At 42.1% G+C, this 18,976-nt stretch overlaps 1 protein-coding gene across 4 annotated transcripts in view; it reads right to left on the reverse strand.

Annotated features, from left to right (window-relative positions):
• The window catches only part of SCUBE1 (signal peptide, CUB domain and EGF like domain containing 1), a 326,927-nt gene that overhangs the window by 204,897 nt on the left and 103,054 nt on the right, over positions 1–18,976 (reverse strand). For all 4 annotated transcript variants that reach the window (XM_088478384.1, XM_088478382.1, XM_088478383.1 and 1 more), the window contains exon 4: positions 16,206–16,340. In XM_088478384.1, coding sequence (XP_088334510.1) covers positions 16,206–16,340 — 135 coding nt within the window. The remainder of the gene's footprint in view (positions 1–16,205; positions 16,341–18,976) is intronic.

An 18,976-nucleotide genomic window follows, 5' to 3' on the forward strand; every position in this document is an offset into this window, starting at 1 on the left:
CCAAGGAGCGAAATATTTAGGATCTAATCCAGGCACAAAGTCCCTATTATTCCATAATGGAGCCATAGCGAGGTGATTCTGAGTCAAGGCAAATGTCCTATTGCAGTAGTCCCAAATAGACAAAGAGAAGCGAAGAGTTGGGGGAATAGAAAGGGAGGGCGGCCTAAACTTGTGATCCATCCAGAAGAAAGAATAAGGGGAATGAAAGGTAAGTAGCTAAGCTTCTAGATCCACCCAACCCTTAGTGCAGGACGGAGCATGTGCCAAAACGGCCTGAGTTAAGTGGACAGCTAAATAGTATTTGTGGAAGTTTGGCAGACCCAAACCCCCCTCTCCACCACAGTAACATAAGATACAAAAACGGACTCCAGGTTTACGGCCCGACCAGACAAACCTGGAGACCATTCGCTGCAAGGTAGCTAGAAAGATTGAGGGGACTCTGACTGGGAGCGTCTGAAACAGGTACAGAAATCTCGGAAGAACATTAATTTTTATGGCATTTACTCGTCCAGTCCAAGAAATAAAATGAGCTCCCCAAGTGTTCAGATCTCGGCGGATCCTATCTAAGAGAGGAGGAAAGTTGGCAGCAAATAATTTATCGTGTTGGTGAGGTGGAACACCATCGAAAGGAATAGGAGCTACGCAAACGAGTGATAGTCGTGGAGTTCAAGAGTATAGGCAAGACTTCCGTTTTATCCTGATTTATTTTAAAATTTGACAGGCGACCGTAGGAATGGATTTCTTCAAAAACCGAGAAGAAATGGGGTGGGTCAAGGTTTATCTTGCACTTTCTAGAAGATAATAGCTAGAATCTGATTGGTTGCTATGGCCAACATCTCCACATCTAAAAACCTCTCACTTTAGTAAATATACCCCTCAGAGTCGCACATAGATATACTAGCATCAAATGAATCAGTGAAGTCTGCTGAAGTGGTTTCTTACATCCGATTGAGACTAGAGGGTAAATTCTACTTAGCATTTAACTAGCACCTTCTAGAAGATAATAGCTAGAATCTGATTGGTTGCTATGGGCAACATCACTTCTAAAACTCACTTCTAAAAGCTCTCTCTTTAGTAAATTTACCCCTAAGACACATTTTCAGGCGAAAAGCCCGGCGCAAGCCAAGTCTCACGGGACTTGGCAGCTCACTCATACCAGCGGATGTATAGAGGCCATGCAGAGCATCTGCAGGCCGCTCTCACAAGCAGATGTACAGTATAGGGGCCATGCAGAGCATCTGCAGGCTGCTCTCACAAGCCGATGTACAGTATAGGGGCCATGCAGAGCATCTGCAGATGCACGCAATTAAAAATGGTAGACAAACCAATTGGCTTTATTTGACATGAACTTACCCTTCCAACATTGAAACATGCAAAGTGGGACAATAATAGACCATTCCCTCAACCTGCTTATAGGTTACAATAATCTGACATCTTCTCTCTTTGCCATTAATTAATGAAAGAAAATTTTACCAAGAAATTGAATCATAGTTTTTCCAAAGTAAAACATGGTTACACCTTATTATAATGCTTGTATATTATACAGGGTATGATTGGCCCTCAGAGGTACAGGGTTGGCCAAGTCCGTCTGTTGCGGCTGACCACAACCCAATCAGGTGGATGGCCACACCCCTTAGCTTTGGCCCCCTATCGATGCGTTACCTGGTGGGCAATTCATGCCCCAGTGTGACACTGATATTATACCATGAAGGCTCTTTATTCTATTAATTTGCAGTTTTGGGTGGAACATCTCAAAAACTTCATAACGTGAACTTACTATACTTGGATCTATTTTATATTTTTGGGTCACGTGATAATTAGGAAATCGTACCCCCCCCCCAAATAGAATTATCTTTTCAAATTTAAACTGCTGATGACATAAAAGTCCCTGTATAATTTTCATCCAAAATTCTTTACTGTTTATATATTTGACTCATTGCAAAAAAATCAAAGGAAGGAAAAAAAAAAAAAAACACAGGACTTTTTCCTGTAAATGGCGCTGGGGCAAAGCTGTAAAGAGTTTAAAGGTTCCGTCAAATACTTAACTAGTAAAACGTTTCATCAAGATAAATTAGATACAAGTCTTTACTTGCGTTCTAAATGGGAATCTGGAATAGTTACTTAGTAATTACTTCCAGATATCTTTTATTCCTTTTCTTTCTGGTCTCACTTTTTGTGCATCTCCCAAGGCTGAGTGGCTGTATTCTTGCAAAACTCACCAGCTTTGTTTAAGTACTTGACTGAATCGGGTCCTTAATTCTTTTTACCAATTGGGACCAATACGGGGGGTTGTATTGAGGTATGTTTGTATCTTCTGCCGGAGATGTGGTGAAAGATGGCCATTCTTTCAATGTAAAAAGGTTCTTGTTCCACTAATCGGCCAATAATGACACTTTCACCAACTCATTAACTGAACAAGGCAACAAAGAGCCTATTCTACTAATAAGGCTTCTTGGTGTACACAGCCATTCTCTATTCTTTACAATTCGGTTTTCTTTCAAGAGCAAACTTTGTGCACACGGGACAATGGGCGTCCAGATTTTTACGACATATCTCTACGGGCTTTCACTGAGGGACAGAATCTTCACACAGAAAAGTTATGGCCGTCTGTCAGACATGATGAACAGCACTTTCCTGCCAGAAATCCGTTCAGCCAGTACCTAAAACTGGTCATTTTATACAATTGTTAGGAAAGTTTTTCTTAAAGGGGTTCTCGCATTAAAACTTATTTTATATAGTACAGTGAAGCAATTCATATAATTCATAATTTTTTTATTTTCATAATAAATACTACCAATGATAATGACAATAATTAAAATATAAGTAATAATCCACCAAATATTGTTTTTCGTCCGTTAGAAATTGTATATTTTGGGCACTTTTTTTAATTGTATTTCTTAAAAATAAAGAAATTATTATGTACATTATATATATATATATATATATATATATATAAATCACAGGGGCTCTGCACTCACCATAATAACTAACAATATTGTTAGTTATTATGGTGAGTGCAGAGCCCCTGTGATTTCTATTTAAACAATGTGGTCACATACCATGTTGCACCCCAAATCTAGGAATGGTGAGTGCCGTGGATTAGTGCTTTATATATATATATATATATATATATATATATATGATCATTAAGAAAAAAATTGCACACTCATAGTAAAATATGTATATATATATATATATATATATATATAATATATATATATATATATATATAAAATAATTAAGAAAAAAATTGCACACTCTTATAGTAAAACAAAAGAGGGTGCCAGGTTACAGTTCAATGCATAATCCACCTTGAAATATCCCATTCAGCATACAGCAGGAGACCAGCACACCACCATTAATATGCAAAAAGTATACAAAATTGTATTGAAGCAAACAAAGCCATATATACAGTATATATATATATATATATATATACACACACATACATATCTATCACTGCCTTGTAATACACTCTCGGGTGGCCCCCAGCTGTCACATCCTGTTCTCGGTCAGATGAAAATGCCCGATATGAACCGGCTTCCTGTCAGCATCCCAGTACATGCTGCTGTGTGCTGAGCTGCAGTTGGACCAGGGAGACTGCTGCCACTGAACAGCAGCAGCAGCAGTCTCCTCTCCTCCGCGCATGGTGGGGGTGCGATCACAATGATTGCAGCTCCCTGGATTTGCCCATTGTTGAGGGGCTCAGAGCGCCCCCCCCTTCGTCAGCGCACATCACCATTTTTTTCTTTTTCTAAGGGGGAGGACATGGTCACGCCTCCCATGATTAAGCCATGCACCCAATAAGTCCCGACTTTGGGGGATCAATTAGTCGCCGGTTAAGTATCGCTGCTAACTGAATTCCCCCCTAAATGTTTTAACTCACAAACACAGGAGTAAATTTCATCAGAGGCCAATCTTCAGAGACGCATTTCGCCTATCTAAACTGTATCATTTGCAGGTGGCCGAAGGGAAGTGCAAATACAGCATGTTGATGGCGGCTTATGATTGACTGATTGAGAATTCATCTCTCAATGTAAATATGCACTTTCTTTGTCATTTATTCATATATTCATTTTGTGCATGATGGTTTTTGCTATTTTTTTCTTCCAAACATGTTGTATATGATGTATCACAGAGGGTTTATATGTTTTATAAAAGCCCAATAGCAAATGTGTATTTTGCAGGCAAAATAAATGGTCCAAAACGGGCTGTACGTGACGTAAACCTGATGCATATCTACTGATGCCGACCTGCCCGCAAGTCGCAATAGTTGCAACTCTCTATATGCCCACAAACTGCAGATCTTCAGTAAATGCATTTTATGCTGGCGATTTGGGACGCAACTGCAATCAAATAATTTTTCAACATTGTCATAATTTGTTTCAATTCAAATTATTTATACAATTAAACATATTTAATTGGCAGAAAAAAAAATATAAGAATTTCGTAATAACTTTTTCCAAAATGTTTTTTTTTTCCCCCCTTTTCAATGTTGCGCTTCTGAGTAATCTTCCAATGACCCCATAAACCTTTCAAATTTGCACTAAACTATTTACTCTAAACTGAAACGCAAAAGCCACAATTTACATGTGTATTCAATTTTTGTAATCTAGTTTTGTGGCTTCGCCATGTAGAATGAGGAAATTGGCTTGACAGCTTTGACAGAAGCAAGGAAAAGAAGGAAACTTGGGAAAATAGTTAAAAAAAAAAAGAGTCTGGGAATGTTTTCTTTAAGACAGCGTTTTAAGTCGGTCATAGCCTCAGACCGCAGATCGGCTGCACAGACCAAGCTGAAACTCTGTTATAGTTATATGAGGGCTTCTAAATCCATTTTCTAGTGGTTGATAAGCACCAGGATTTAAGTTTCTCAAGCTTGGATGATGAAGTTTTATGATATTTCAATGAACCTCTTACCAATATCTTTTGCACTTTAACATTTTACCTGTAGCAAAGCCAAAACAGACTCCAGATAAATGCGGTCTAGCAGATTGTATTTCATTAATCACATCTTTTTAATTTCCAGGGCTCAGTCTTCAGGAAGCTCCGAAGTATATAATCAAATTTACCAACACTTTATCAAGTTGTTCTAGAAGCTTTGACCCATTACTGTATAGAGTCTGAAAGATAAAAGCTTGGAGCAAGTCCAATTTACAGGGCTGCCTGTGAGTAACTTAACCATCGTCTGCCCTACCCAGTGTGGAAGCAGCCATTTTGTGGTCTGAATCAATATTTTTGTGCAAAATATCTATCTTATGAATTTACTAGGAACGAATGAGTCCACGTTATGTCAGCGATATTAATAATTCCTAGTTAACTGATTGGCTAACAAGTCCCACACCTAAAATGGCTGATTACAGTAACCTTTCTCTTGAAAGAAAGATACCAATAATTAATTTTTTTTTTCAGGCAACCAGCCATATCACTGAAACATCACTTTGTCTCAGTAATTTAACTGGTTCCCAGTGAATTAATAGACTGCTTCCTAGTAAATACTGGTTCAGTCCACAAAATGGCTTCCTGCACTGTGTGCCTCTGTGGTGTCACTAGTTGGTAGTGAAATGATAGGCTGAATCTTACTTCTTCAGCACATAAAATGGCTGACTTAACTGTGTAGGGAAACGACAAAAAGGTAGAAGAATATGGCTAACCCATGCATTGGTGGGAACGGCCCTTTAAGAACTAAAGCAAGATGGCCACTGCTGACATTCTCTCCTGCCCACCAAATAAAGCCGACAACCAACTAGGGAGGGATGGATGGAGGGAGGGGTTTTCTTGCAGGAAAAGGGGCCTCAAAAATGACAAACAGAATCTATAAATTTAATCCACACCCAAAACTCCACCCACAGTTACTCTAATTGGCCCATTTTAAAATCCTACAAAGCCCAACACACCAACAGTGAGAACACTACATGGGACCTGTAGGCTGGCACAGCCTTGGATTTTAAACCCCGTCAGACAGACAAGATGCCTTCTGTTATCTTTTACTGGAACTGTCTATAACACATGGAGCTACGGACGCATCGAGTCCTCCAGCGTGAATAGCGCGCCCTCCCATTTAGGAAATGGGGGTTTCCATGGTGTATAATGATCAGCGCAGGATCTTAACTTAAGAGAAAGTTGCCAAAAGTTGACAACCCCTTTGATTGCCTGTTTTTAAGAAGAAAGTACAGTCCTTATTTTTAAATTTATAGAGAAAGCAAAAGAATGAACACAAATGTTTAAGTATAAGCTGTGTTCATGTACTGCCCTATGTTTAGCATAAATACCATATTCAGGAACTATGGGGTCAATTTAATACAAAGAGAAAAGTGCCAAATACGATAGGGTATCTCTCTATTTAACAAGCCCACTGGCAAAGAGCCACTGGTGAAATCTGCCCTGGGAAAGCCTATTTAACAAGTCAGCGGTGGTGCAAGCAAGTACTGCCAGCTGTCCTCCCATCAGGGGCGTATCTATAATGGGTGCAGGGTGTGCGGGGCACACGGGCCCGTGGGTCCAGGGGGGGCCCACAACACACACCCTGCACCCATATTTTTTAATACTTACCTCTCCGGAGTCCCATGTCGGCGCTATCAGCGCTGAAAAAATCGCCTGGAAAATGCCCGCTACGGCCATTTTCCTGACATTTTGCGCAAGCGCAGCAGGGAAATCGCGGGGAAAATGGCTGCCGCGCTATTTTCCCCGTGACCTGCGCATGCGCAGTGGACACTGGGCACAGACTAGAGCCCAGAGTCTACTGCTGCGGCGCTGCACTCAGTGCGGAGAGAGAGGAGGGGGCCCCGGACGGAGGCTGCACACGGGCCCACTCCTCTCTTGATATGCCCCTGCCTCCCATTGATATCGCCATCTCAGCATGGCTAATGCATATGTACCATACGGAACAAAATGCTTTATTTAAAAAAAAATTCCATTACAAATTATTTTAAAATCTAAATGTATTTTATATATATATATTTTTTATTTGTAACTGAATCTATTACTGGAAGCCCAAGTCCCTGTGAACAGGTGAGGCCGAGTCACACATACGTGGAGGGGAGCAGGACTAGCAGGCCTATCAGTTTACCGCTGCCACCGAAAATGCATTGGCAAATTAAAGGCAATATAATTTTTTTAAGCTACAAACTGATTAAAAAAAAAGACCCCCTGCATAGGGATCATTTATCCATATTACATGCTGTATTCTGGTTCTTGATGTCAAGAAGCTAAGTGCGCAGTACATAACTGGATGACGAGGGTATGTTAAGTGCGCGCACTTAAAGCTTGTTCAGATGAACATTTACAGATATGTCCCCATGCATGTAGCCTTAATACGCCCCGCAGCGCGACCTGCTTGGCATGAGTGAGCCGCCAGGTCCCGTGCTATTCTGCTAGCATTGGGCGTTTTGTTTGTTTTTGCCCCAAAAATGCAATACGATAACCTGCTGGTGCATCTAGGAGGCACCAGCAGATTAATTAGACATGTGACACTCGTATATCTGTGTGCACGTGAGTCTGTATATGAAGCGGAAGTTGGAATGAAAAAAGTTGCGGCCACTACATTGTAGCACTCCCTATATAGATTCAGAGACTCAGTCGCACACAGATATACAAGTGTCACATATCACATTAATCAGCACAGTCTGCTGGTGCGTTCTAGATGCATTTTAGGCAAAAAAGACGCATCTGAAAATTTATCTGGGTGTCAGTATGCTCCCTTTTCTTCAGACTTCACCATAATAATATGTAATTAGTCTTCATTCTAGCACCCTGCACCTATTACAAACCTTGCAGTTTCCCTTTCCTGCTTGGGGTGTCGCTCTCTGTTCTGGTGCTTCTAGCACACTCAGCTGATGGAACAAACTGCTGAGATAGAGATCAGAGTGTGCAAGAGGCACCAGAGCAAAGAGTGACACCCCAGACAGGAAAGAGGAACTGCATGGGGTGTGACAGGTGCAGGGTGCTAGAATGAAGCCTATGTATTAATAGTCGGTCTTAGCTATTATTATTGATTAATCTAGATTTCTGTTTTTTTAAATAATAGATATAACTACAGATGCACGGCTTACAGGCGCACAGTTTTGTTTACTAGTTCACAGGGCCTTTAATGCTGGCCATACACTAGCGCGATTTCATGCCGATTGCACGATTTTAGACGCGTCTTACGATGGATTGTGTGCAAATCGTGCAGTATTTAGGTAGGAATACGATTCGATTCGCGCTCCCCCTGCTCTTATATCGTATCTTATGATCAGACATGCAGCCCATATTATCCAACGTAATCGTATGCAGATCGTGCCGTGTATTTGCGCATGCGATGCATTGTACGTCCGACCGTCCGAGCGGCGGCCTTTGAGTGACATGATGATCGCATGTTTTTTGTGAGGCACACGATCTATCGTATCACGACCCATCGTATAGGGGCAAATGATCATACGTGAGATCGTATTTACATCGTGTGTCGAAAAGCACCAAATCGTGCGGCCGGGATTGCCAGGGAGCTGCTGGGGAGTTCAAGGGAAATCGTATGATGAATCGCATCTTATGCTGGTCGTACTAGTGTATGGCCAGACTAACTACAAAACGAAAGAAGGGTACATAGAATGAAATTTCGGCAAGACTGTGGAAATCACAAGAGAAGTTGACTCATTCACGGAACTGGACAGAGGTAGCGATTCGCTAATTACATAATTAAAAAGAGAAGCTCTGGATATGATATATAAATCAATCAGGTCTCACAAAATAAGGCCACGTACACTAATGAAAGACAATGTAACACCAATAAGAAAACACATTTCTTGTTGTAATATACTGTTCCAATTAAACAACAACAAAAAAAGCCGCATAATAAAACGTAAATTAAAGAAATATTTTTTCAAGGCCGAACATGCAGCTGTTTTGCATCTGATTTTTCAATGCGAGATAATTGCTGGTAATGAGTAACTGCTTCTAACACAAGTCTATAAGACTCCAGTTTACAAGGTCAAGGCAGGGTCGTTTTCTAACCAATTCCATTTATGTCAGCGTGCTTCTAATAACCGAAGACTAATCAACTGCAAACCATACCCTGCTTGGAGAAAGGAGCTCTCTAAATTAAAAATACAAGGAAATCAGGCCCAGTTAACTAAGGCTTTTTCCCAGGAAAGAGTTATAGCCGTTTTATAAGGGTTACCAAGTAATTAACTATTCACTAGTCCATAAATAAGCCACGATGATGAGGTGTGCAAACAGAGCACCTATTGTGCTCTAACTACCTCATGTTCACTGGGAGCAAGTTCTGTCTATTCCCGGTAATTGCTCATATCGTGCAATTATTGCAGTTTCTTTAATAAGGTAAAAAATGAGGATACGTAATAAACTGAATAAGGAAGAGAAATTAAAATTGTTAATAGTTTGCAAAAGGACACATTGATGCAGAGAGATTTTCAGGCAAGCCGAAGCGTGGCCTCTAAAGACGATGACCTCAGATCCAAAGTTGGCGGGAAGATTTGAGGTAAAACTCAGCCACACTTCTCTATCATTTTTAATGATGAAATGACGCAGCTCTCTGCAGAGTACGTTAACTCATTACCAAAAGTCACACGCCTTTTGCCCTAGAGGAGCTTACAATTTATTTTCCCTTTCAGACAGATATGCAAATGCACAGGTTCATTTGATTAGAAGCAAATTAACCTACCAATTGATCTGTGCACTGTGAGGAAACAGGAGCATCCCCAAGGAAACCCCTCACCAACATGGGAAGAACAGACAAACTCCACAAAGATTAGGCCCTGGTCGGAATCAAACCTATGACTCCAGTGCTGAAAGAGAGCAATACTGACCACTGTGCTGGACACTAAATATAAAGTTATGGGATCTCTTATCCAGAATGCTTGAGATATGGAATTTGGAGCACCAAGACTAAAATATACAGAAATAGATAAAAATAAAAATTAGTTTTTCCTGGTACTTTCCATAGAAATCCTCTTTTTAGTAAATGGTGAAACAGCAGCTCATAACAGCGACTTTAGGATGAAACCCTGGGCTTGGTATATCTGCAGGTATGACATTATTAAGACCGCTCCCTTCTTGTCCACTTTGTGAAAGATTAGGGATAACGGGTTCCCGGTAACAGATCCAATTGTCACAGAATAAGCCCCCCCTCCCCTCAAAAAATCGATAACTGGTACATTGGACTTTTTCGATACACAGGAGGACAATGATTAAAACTGCCCTAGGTGACAATGGCGAAAACATGCTGCTGCCTACGGGCCTAATTCAGAGATGTACGCTAACGCCATCGCAGCTGCAATCCTGTACGTAGCTGCTGTGGGAGTACAGGCAATGTCGCAGACTCCTGGATATGTATTGAGACGCCACAGGACGCTTTGCAAATGCAAGTATCTGCATACACAAACATAGCATCGGCCGCCGTTGCTTCGATGTTAGCCGTCCTGAGTGACGCTATGGTGGCAAAGAAAGGCCGAGGGAGCTGGATCCATGTATCTTGCATACAGGATGGAAGACGCAGGATGTGACACGCCCCTGTGAAAGGTTACCTCCCTCAAATGCTCCCTGACTGTCAATCACACTGCGAATAAATACTCACTGCGAACGACTACGGCAATGTACCTTGCCGCATGAACAGTGCAACTCAGACGCATGCGCAGATGCCCGACAATCGCTCTACTGCGGCGCAGTATCCCGACAAAAGTGGATGCCTGCGGTCAGAATGCCGACGGCGGAATCCCGACACATGTCAAAATCCTGGCGTCGGCATCCTGAAGGTAAGTAACTGGGTTAGGGGGAGGCTTAGGGTTAGGGGCTAGACACTAGGGGGAGGGTTAGGGTTAGGCACTAAGGGGGGAGGGTTAGGTTTAGGGTGTGGGGAGGTTACATTTAGGCACCAGGAGGGAAGTTAGGTTTAGGCACAAAGGAGGGAGGGTTACGGTAGGGAGAGGGGGAGGGTTACACCTGACGGTCGGTATCCTAACCCTGTCGGGATGCCGGCGTCTGGATTTTGACCGCCGGCATCGCGAGCGTCGGCATCCCATACCAAACCCCCTGTGACAACTAGACAATTGCTCTAATTATCTAGATTGATTAAAGATTGAATTCGATTTTAAATGCCGTTAGAGATGTGCAAAGTCGATTTGGCAGATTCTGAAAACTGACAACAGTGAGTTTGCTAAATTGGTCCAAAAAGTTTCCAAAGGTTTTGCTAATACATTCCCTAAAGAATTGGACATCACAGTCCCTGTGTACAAAGCAGCGATGACTGTGATAAATCCCCTGTGGAGGCCCATGTAAGTGGATTTGATTTGCTTCCTATTCTAGACATTAGGGATATTTACTGTACTTCGGGAATAAAGAGTAAAATTAATGCATGATGTAATAAAGAAATATGTAAGATGTTTATCTAGAGTAATACCAGGTACGGTATCAGCGCAGTAAGAGATATCTGGAATCGATGCAGCCGCACCTCAGTATTATAATCTCAGCGGTCGTCAGATTAGTATGGTCTCCTGCCCTAATTATACGCTGCTATTTCAAGCATGCAGGAGATTCCAGCTCCCTAATACACCCATCTTATATCTGCACGCTTCCTTCCCAACGTTACTGCAGAATCAGGGCTGACCCTGAGCTTAAACCACAATTTAGTTAATGAACGGAATTTCGTTTGTGGGGACAAAATATTTATTTTTTCCACCGTTATTCTCCTACTTGTTTACAATGTTGAGAATTTTCCCCTGAATTCCTGTACCGAGTAAAATTTCATAGGCCAACGTCTACACAAAAACAGTCTTATGCCGGCAATTTCTCAGAGCATCCTGAAATCCGAATCGAAACCACAAGTAGGAAAGAAATGTAACTAAGAGGTTTATTATAAGAAACGACCTGCTGTATACACGCACAGAACATGAAATGCTGAAGAGCGATTAGGAGAAAAGTAGTTTGTTCGTTGAAATCACAGAGTTTGCAGCAAAACGCAGACAACACAACTAATGTCACGACTGCAAAATACTTCACACTACAGCGGGATACAGATGTCATTAGCAGCATATATTACAGGACAAAACAATTTGTATTTAATACTCTATGGTTCCTGCTGGTTTTGCACCCCTTGATGGTGCATCCAGCAGACTTGAAAGGGGCGAGCCAACTCTCTGCTTTTGGGAGGTGCCTCTGCCAATTAGAAGTACTGTATCAAGTGCACCGAGGTACACGTGGAAGAAATCAGAAGAGGCACACTGTTCTAAAGTGTACATGGCACAGAGAGGCATACTTGTCTACTCGCTCTGAAAGGCTGGGAGGCTCCCGGAAATTTGGGTGGTGCGCCCGGCTGCCCGCAAGAGATGGCAAGTCTCCCGGACTTGCCGCCAGACAGTATGTCGACACTGTCAGAATGCCGACATGTGAAAACCCAAAATTATCAGAATGTCGACATTAGGGTTAGACTGCGGGATGGGAGGGTTAGTGTTAGGCACTAGAGGGAGGTTAGGGTTATGGCGATGGGGGTGGGGGGAAAAGGTTAAGGTTGGGCACTAGATGGAGGGTTAGGGGTAGAGATTAGCGTCTGGGCAGGTATACTTACCGGAATGCTGGTGCATGATATGGCTCTGCCGAAGCTGACGGTCACATGACTGCCAGGACCTGGAAGCTAGCGCAGGAGACGCCACTGCGGCCGGGAGCAGGTAAGTGACCCCTCGGCCACAAGGGACAATAAATTGACGTTCTATAAATGTAGACATCTCATATCTAACTCGTCACTGAAAAGTCCAATCTCCTATCATGTTAAAACCACAATTTTAATTGTATTAAAAATTTCCCTTTTCTGTATCCTAAAATCATCATTGCTTCTTTTAAATACCTACCACAATCATGTCCTCAGCCCAAGCTGTGCAGTACTGCTTATGGGCATCATCAAGCCCCTGGGACTGCCCACTTGCGGAACATTCCCGAGGAGCAGGGGCTTATGTCCAAAATACTGCTCTGTTTTGGTTCGTTCATGCATTCAGTTAATGGTAAGAGTGAGCAGACACAAACGGGTAAACTCACTGAAACCTCCAAAAAGGGAAAGTACTGGTGTTGTCCATATCAGCCAATCAGATCCCAGCTATCACTTTCTAGGATGTATTAGATCAATGATAGCTAGAATCTGATTGGCTGCTGTGAGAATCACCTCCCCTTTTCCAATAAGTATCAATAATATGCCTTATGACAATAGAGGGAACTGTTACAAACTCCCAAAGATATATATATATATATATATATATATATATATATATATATATATATATATACAGTGTTCTTCCCAGAAATTGTTTCCAGCCGGGTGGCATCAAAAAGTAGCTGGGTGGGGGCCTTCGTAAAAAAATTATTTAAACCCTGACCTTATAATGATTTAAACTTGAAATAACATTCTATACATTAATTCTCCTCTTCTTATTAGAGGCCCAGTCGTCTGATTATGAAAAAGCTGCAAAGTCTGTAGGATCTGGTCCTTTTTATACAGCTCCCAGATACTGTCCCCACTTGCAGGCTCCCAAAGTGCCGTGTGGTAGGCTGTTTCTTGCCGGGTGGTGCACCCATAAAAAACAGCTAGGGAGAACACTGTATATATATATATATATATATATATATATATATATATATATTTGTTTTCATTTGGCAAATTTAGGTGGTTTTGTTAAAAATAGTGTTTCTATATAAAGCAATGCAAGTATTTTCTTGTGATTATTCAGTATTTGGCACTGGTCAAACTGAGATGTTTTAAAATTAAGCTCCACATTTTAGGAGAGAAAGATAAAGAAGCAAGAGGAATAGTGATAATGCTCTACTGTTCTTTCTAGGTTTGGACTTGACAAAGTAATATCCAGGTTTTGCCTAGAGTCAGACTAACATTGAACTATCCAGGAATAGCGTAAATGAAAACTGTTCTGTTGGAGAAAGCGTGGAATGAGAATTAGTGGCTGCACGCTCAGAAATGTTCTGCTATAATTAGAGCAGAAAACCTCGGGGAGAGGTTTGCTACTAAATTGTTTCATCATTAAGCACTTTTCTGTATTTTAGCTTTGGGACATGCCATTCACTACAGTCCTATATAATATTTACATCTAATTGTAAATGCAAATATATATCTATAGCTGTTATCTTTAGAATTAGGAGTGAAACTACCACAGACACAGGGGGGGCTGAAGGTTTCATGTTCATTGCAAAATTTCAAGTGCATCATAAATGCTCCCAAAGGGTTAGGAGATCCGTAACGTCCGCTGCCACTGCAGGAGATGTACAACTATTTTACTACAGTACATTAGCCAAGATGACATTAAACGTTTAAGTGAAGTCTTTTAACTGATGACACACACAAAAGTACCATGAGCTATCACCCCGGCTTTCAATGATAGCCTGTGAAGCAGACGTTTATGGCAATACCATGCCTATTGTCATATGTCTCGCTGATCTGTGAATAAACTTTTCCAAGTAATCACCGTGGGTTGCCACGTAATTACGGGGAATTTCAGTGCTGGCAATCTGAGTACAGCCTAATGAAGTTTACATACATACATGAACACACACAAACAAACAGGAACATATGAACATGCGGTCGTGAAAATAGTCTGACTACCCATTTTGCTTCTTTGTAAATTCACTTGTTAATAGATTCTGCTACAGACTAGCAGCCTAATAAAAACTGATATTATAAGTGCTGTATTTCAACCATAAGACTAAAAAAAAAAACTACACAAAACAGACAACGATTTCATCAACTGTGGGGTAGGATTTAAAAATGGATGACCTTATTTTGAAAATAGTAACAAATCCAATAACAATAGTAACAATATATCAATGTCACAATGTCAACAGAGTATATATGAGAAAACGCAAGCAGAGAATAGAATAATTGATAACCCTCAGACATATTTACACCAAATTACTTCACAAGCACCACTATAAACCCCAAGGTGTCATGGACATTGGGAAACAAATCTGCATAACATTTGCACTGTTTACATGCATTATAACATGCATAAAAAAATGCATTGCAAACACTGATGTATAAATAGCCTAAAACGGTTTCATAGGCTGTAAAAGGTTAGAGAATAGTCTATTAAAATGTGCGAGAGAATCCAACTGTTTTATTACTTAAATAAAAATAGAACAGCTATGCCCCAGCAGTATCACCCCTTTGTCAACATTATGTAAGATTATAAAAAAAAAAAGAAAACCATGGTGATCAGTCTCAGTCTTCCCCGTAAAACCGGGCATTTAGGACACGTGGATGGCATACTGGAACGTTGGCAGCCAGCCTCGCCTGTAGTACAGTGACATATTGTTGAGAGCTAAAGCACCATCAGAGATCATTACCGTCAGACGTGAAATCCTCATTCTATCAGCAATTACTGGAAAAGAATAGCAATTTGGCCAGCGACTGAATACAGCTAACGAGAATCTTTGCAGCTACTGGAATACGCTAATCGCACAATTGATGACCTAATTAAGTCATTATAACTATCCACAGAGCAGTGTTTGGATAATAACATTAGTAATCAGGGGAGATCAGGAACAAATGATGCGCGTTAGCGCGTTAATTACCATGGCCGGTGGATGCGCCAACCTTCCAGGAGCTACTGGGTTAATATGTTAATAAAGGGAAAACTATTACAGATTACTCGTATTCTGTAATAAATAAGTCATTGTCCTGGGTAGGAATGATGAGGAAACTGTAAAATAAACATACTTAGAAATGTTTCTACTGGGTCGGGGAACCCAGACCAAGATAGCGTTTGAAGCGCTGTGGAATGCTAAAGTGATTGCAGTGGCGGCTGGTTACTGAAACGTTGGGAGAGATGTGGAGAGACAACTATGTCGGCCCTAAAATAGGGCAGTCTAAAACAGGGGTGCTGTGACAGGGGATGTATGCAGGTACAAATAATCTGGCCTTTCCAGGGGCCCGTGCTGCCGAGCAGGCGTAGTTAAACCCATAAGGCTGACAATGCAGCATGTAAAGAGCACCACAGAGCTCCGAACAGGAAGCAGCCATGCATCCACACAACTGGTCACCCTAGGAACGGGCCCCCGATAGGCCCTGGTTTGAACGTAGATTTTCTCCTCGCGTTATAGGTTGAATGTCCCTGGTTGCGTAATAACATGACAGTGAATATATCTGTTATTAAGACAACTCAGACATATGACAAAACATCTAATTAAGATAACTGCATGGGCTCGCCAAGTACAGCACGTACCGTTAGAACGATGAATACAAGTGTGCTGGTTGTCGCTGAGGAAAAATCCATCCTTGCACAGACATTCATAACTGCCCATTGTGTTAACACAGATCTGCTGACATCCTCCATTATTATCCAAACATTCATCCACATCTGAGGAGAAAAATGAGAACACATGTCAAATAAATCCGTAAATATTATGATTATAACAATAGCACAGTACATACATATTGCCCAGTTCAAGTTATTCATTTGTGTATACAGCACTGACAAAGGACTATTAGTGATAAGAACATACCCTTGTTAGGCTGTTATATTTATTTATTCATTAATTTATGTTCACATCCCACAGGGAATAAGAAACAGAAAATTAATGAACTATGAAGCAATGAACTAGCACATTTACCTCAGACAGAGGCCCAACAGGGTTTAGACCCTGGATAGAGATAAAATGACACATATAATAACTCATACAAGCCTACTCTCCTGATTTGGCAGGGAGACTCCCGAAAATCGTGTACCGCTCCCTTCCCCCCGGAAAAGTAGGCAAGCCTCCAGTCCCCCCCCCCCCCCCCGTAATGCATCCCCAAAAATCCGCAGCGGTGGGGCTGATGACGCTATTCTAGCTGAATCGCGTCATCATGACCTCGCCCCATGCTCCCTACTGCCGGAAATATATCGGCATTGTGTAGCGGGGGCAAAATGACGCGAGTAAGTGGCTCCGCCCCTAGTCCCGCCCTAAAAAGTATAATGTTCCCGGCAACGTCCCTTTTTACAGGTGCAGGAATAATTTCATTGTAACAGGGTTCCCTTTACAAAGTAATGTTCTTTGGGGGTGCCCCCTGCACAATACACTCACACGTTTAGAGCAGGGGTGGCCAACCCGCGGCTCTCGAGCAGCATGCGGCACTTTTGTTTTTCCGATGCGGCTCCCGGCTTGTGGTTCGGCAGACCCCCACTGGTACTGTGCACGCTGGCCTCTGAAGCAATTAGAGGCTAAAGGGGCCTCTGATCATTAAGATGCAATTAGGGTTAGGGTATAATTGGGTTAGGCTGAAATCAGTGTTACGGTTAAGCTGCACTAAGGGTTAGGCTGCAATTAGTGTTAAGCTAAGGTTACAATTAGGGTTCTGCTGCAATCAGGGTTAGGCTGCAGTTAAGATATGTTATCAATAATACCCCTTTCACACTGCCAGCAAATAGCCCGGGTTACTGTGCCGTGTGAAAGGGCCCAGTTGAAATAACCCGGGTTTTCAACCTGGGTAACAAGCAGGGTGGAACACGATTTCAACCCAGGTCTCGGTACGGTGTGAACGGGTAACCCGGGTCGAGGCCGTTCACTGCATAGGGAGAGCCGGCGCTTGGAGTGGAGATCATTTCCAAGCGTCGGCTCAGAAACAATGGGCCGCCAGTCTGAAAGGGGTCTCAGGCGGGTCGCACTTGGGACCGACGCGTGTACATATTCTGGGTGCGACTTGCCAATTGCGATGTAAGAGAGGTACAAGTGTTAGGTTTAGGATGCAATTAGGGTTAAGCTGCAATTACTGTTAGGTTGAGGCTACAATTAGGGTTAGGGTTAGGCTGTAATTAGGGTATGCTGCAATTAGTGTTAGGTTTAGGCAGAAATTAGGGTTAGGCTGCAATTAGTGTTAGGCTGAGGCTACAATTAGCCATTTGTATGTATATGTCTCTGTTAATATATATATATATATATCAGCTTCATAATTGGGGTAATAGATGCAATAAGGGAGATTGCTAGACTCTTCAGGGAGACAGGGAGATTGCTACTATTTGAGGGAGTTTCCCTGACAATCAGGGAGAGTGGGGAAGTATGAATAATACTCCTTTTACACCAGAGCTAAAACCCGGGTTATTGCAGGGATAACCCGGGCAGCTCCCTGGTGTAAAAGGGGAGAGGGTTGGATCGCCGGGTCCAGTGACCCGGCAATCCAACCCAGGTAAATAGCAGGGTTTAACGCGGGCGTAGCCCGTGAAACCCTGCTGTGAGAACAGCGCACTCCGGGTCACGATGACCTGGAGTGCGCTGCTAGCCGGCTGATTGGACCGGCTTCAGTGGCGCTTGGAGATGACGTCATCTCCAAGCGTCCACTTTCACGCCGGGAAAGCCGAGTCTATGCAGACCAGACTCCGGTGTGAGCGGCGCCGACACAGGAATATCCCGAGTCGGCGCCGACTAAATTCTGGGTCTGATCCGGATAGGAACTCTGTTCCAACTCCGGGTCAGACCCGGAATTTTGGTGGAAAAGGGGTATTAGGGTAGGGTTGCAGTTAGGGTTATGCTGCAATTAATGTTAAGCTTAGGCTGCAGTTAGGTTTCAGCTGCAATTAGGGTTGGACTAAAATAGTGTCCACATTCTGCCGACATTACATACGACACCCTTTTGTTTTGTTAGTGAAATATTCTGTTATTTTTATTTAAAGACATTCACAAAATGAAGTGAGTTTTAGAAGAGATGTTGCCCATAGGAACCAATCAGATTCTACTTAACATTTAACTAGCACCTTCTAGAAGATAATAGCTAGAATCTGATCGGTTGCTATGGGCAACATCTCTTCTAAATCTCACTTCTAAAAACTCTCACTTTAGTAAATTTACCCCTTATAATTGCAAACTGGTTTTATGCTGCAGTATAAACTTTAGATGGTGAAGTCCATAGTAGTTACACTTGTTATAGTTATTAATAGTATTACAATTGGATAAGGTGTGTGATCTTCTAATGTTATTTCATATTAGTGTCTATTGCACAAGTGTGTGAGCTCTGCACATG

The sequence above is a fragment of the Taudactylus pleione genome, unplaced genomic scaffold (assembly GCF_031769625.1).
Source record: "Taudactylus pleione unplaced genomic scaffold, aTauple2 ptg000212l, whole genome shotgun sequence".
NCBI lineage: Eukaryota > Metazoa > Chordata > Amphibia > Anura > Myobatrachidae > Taudactylus > Taudactylus pleione.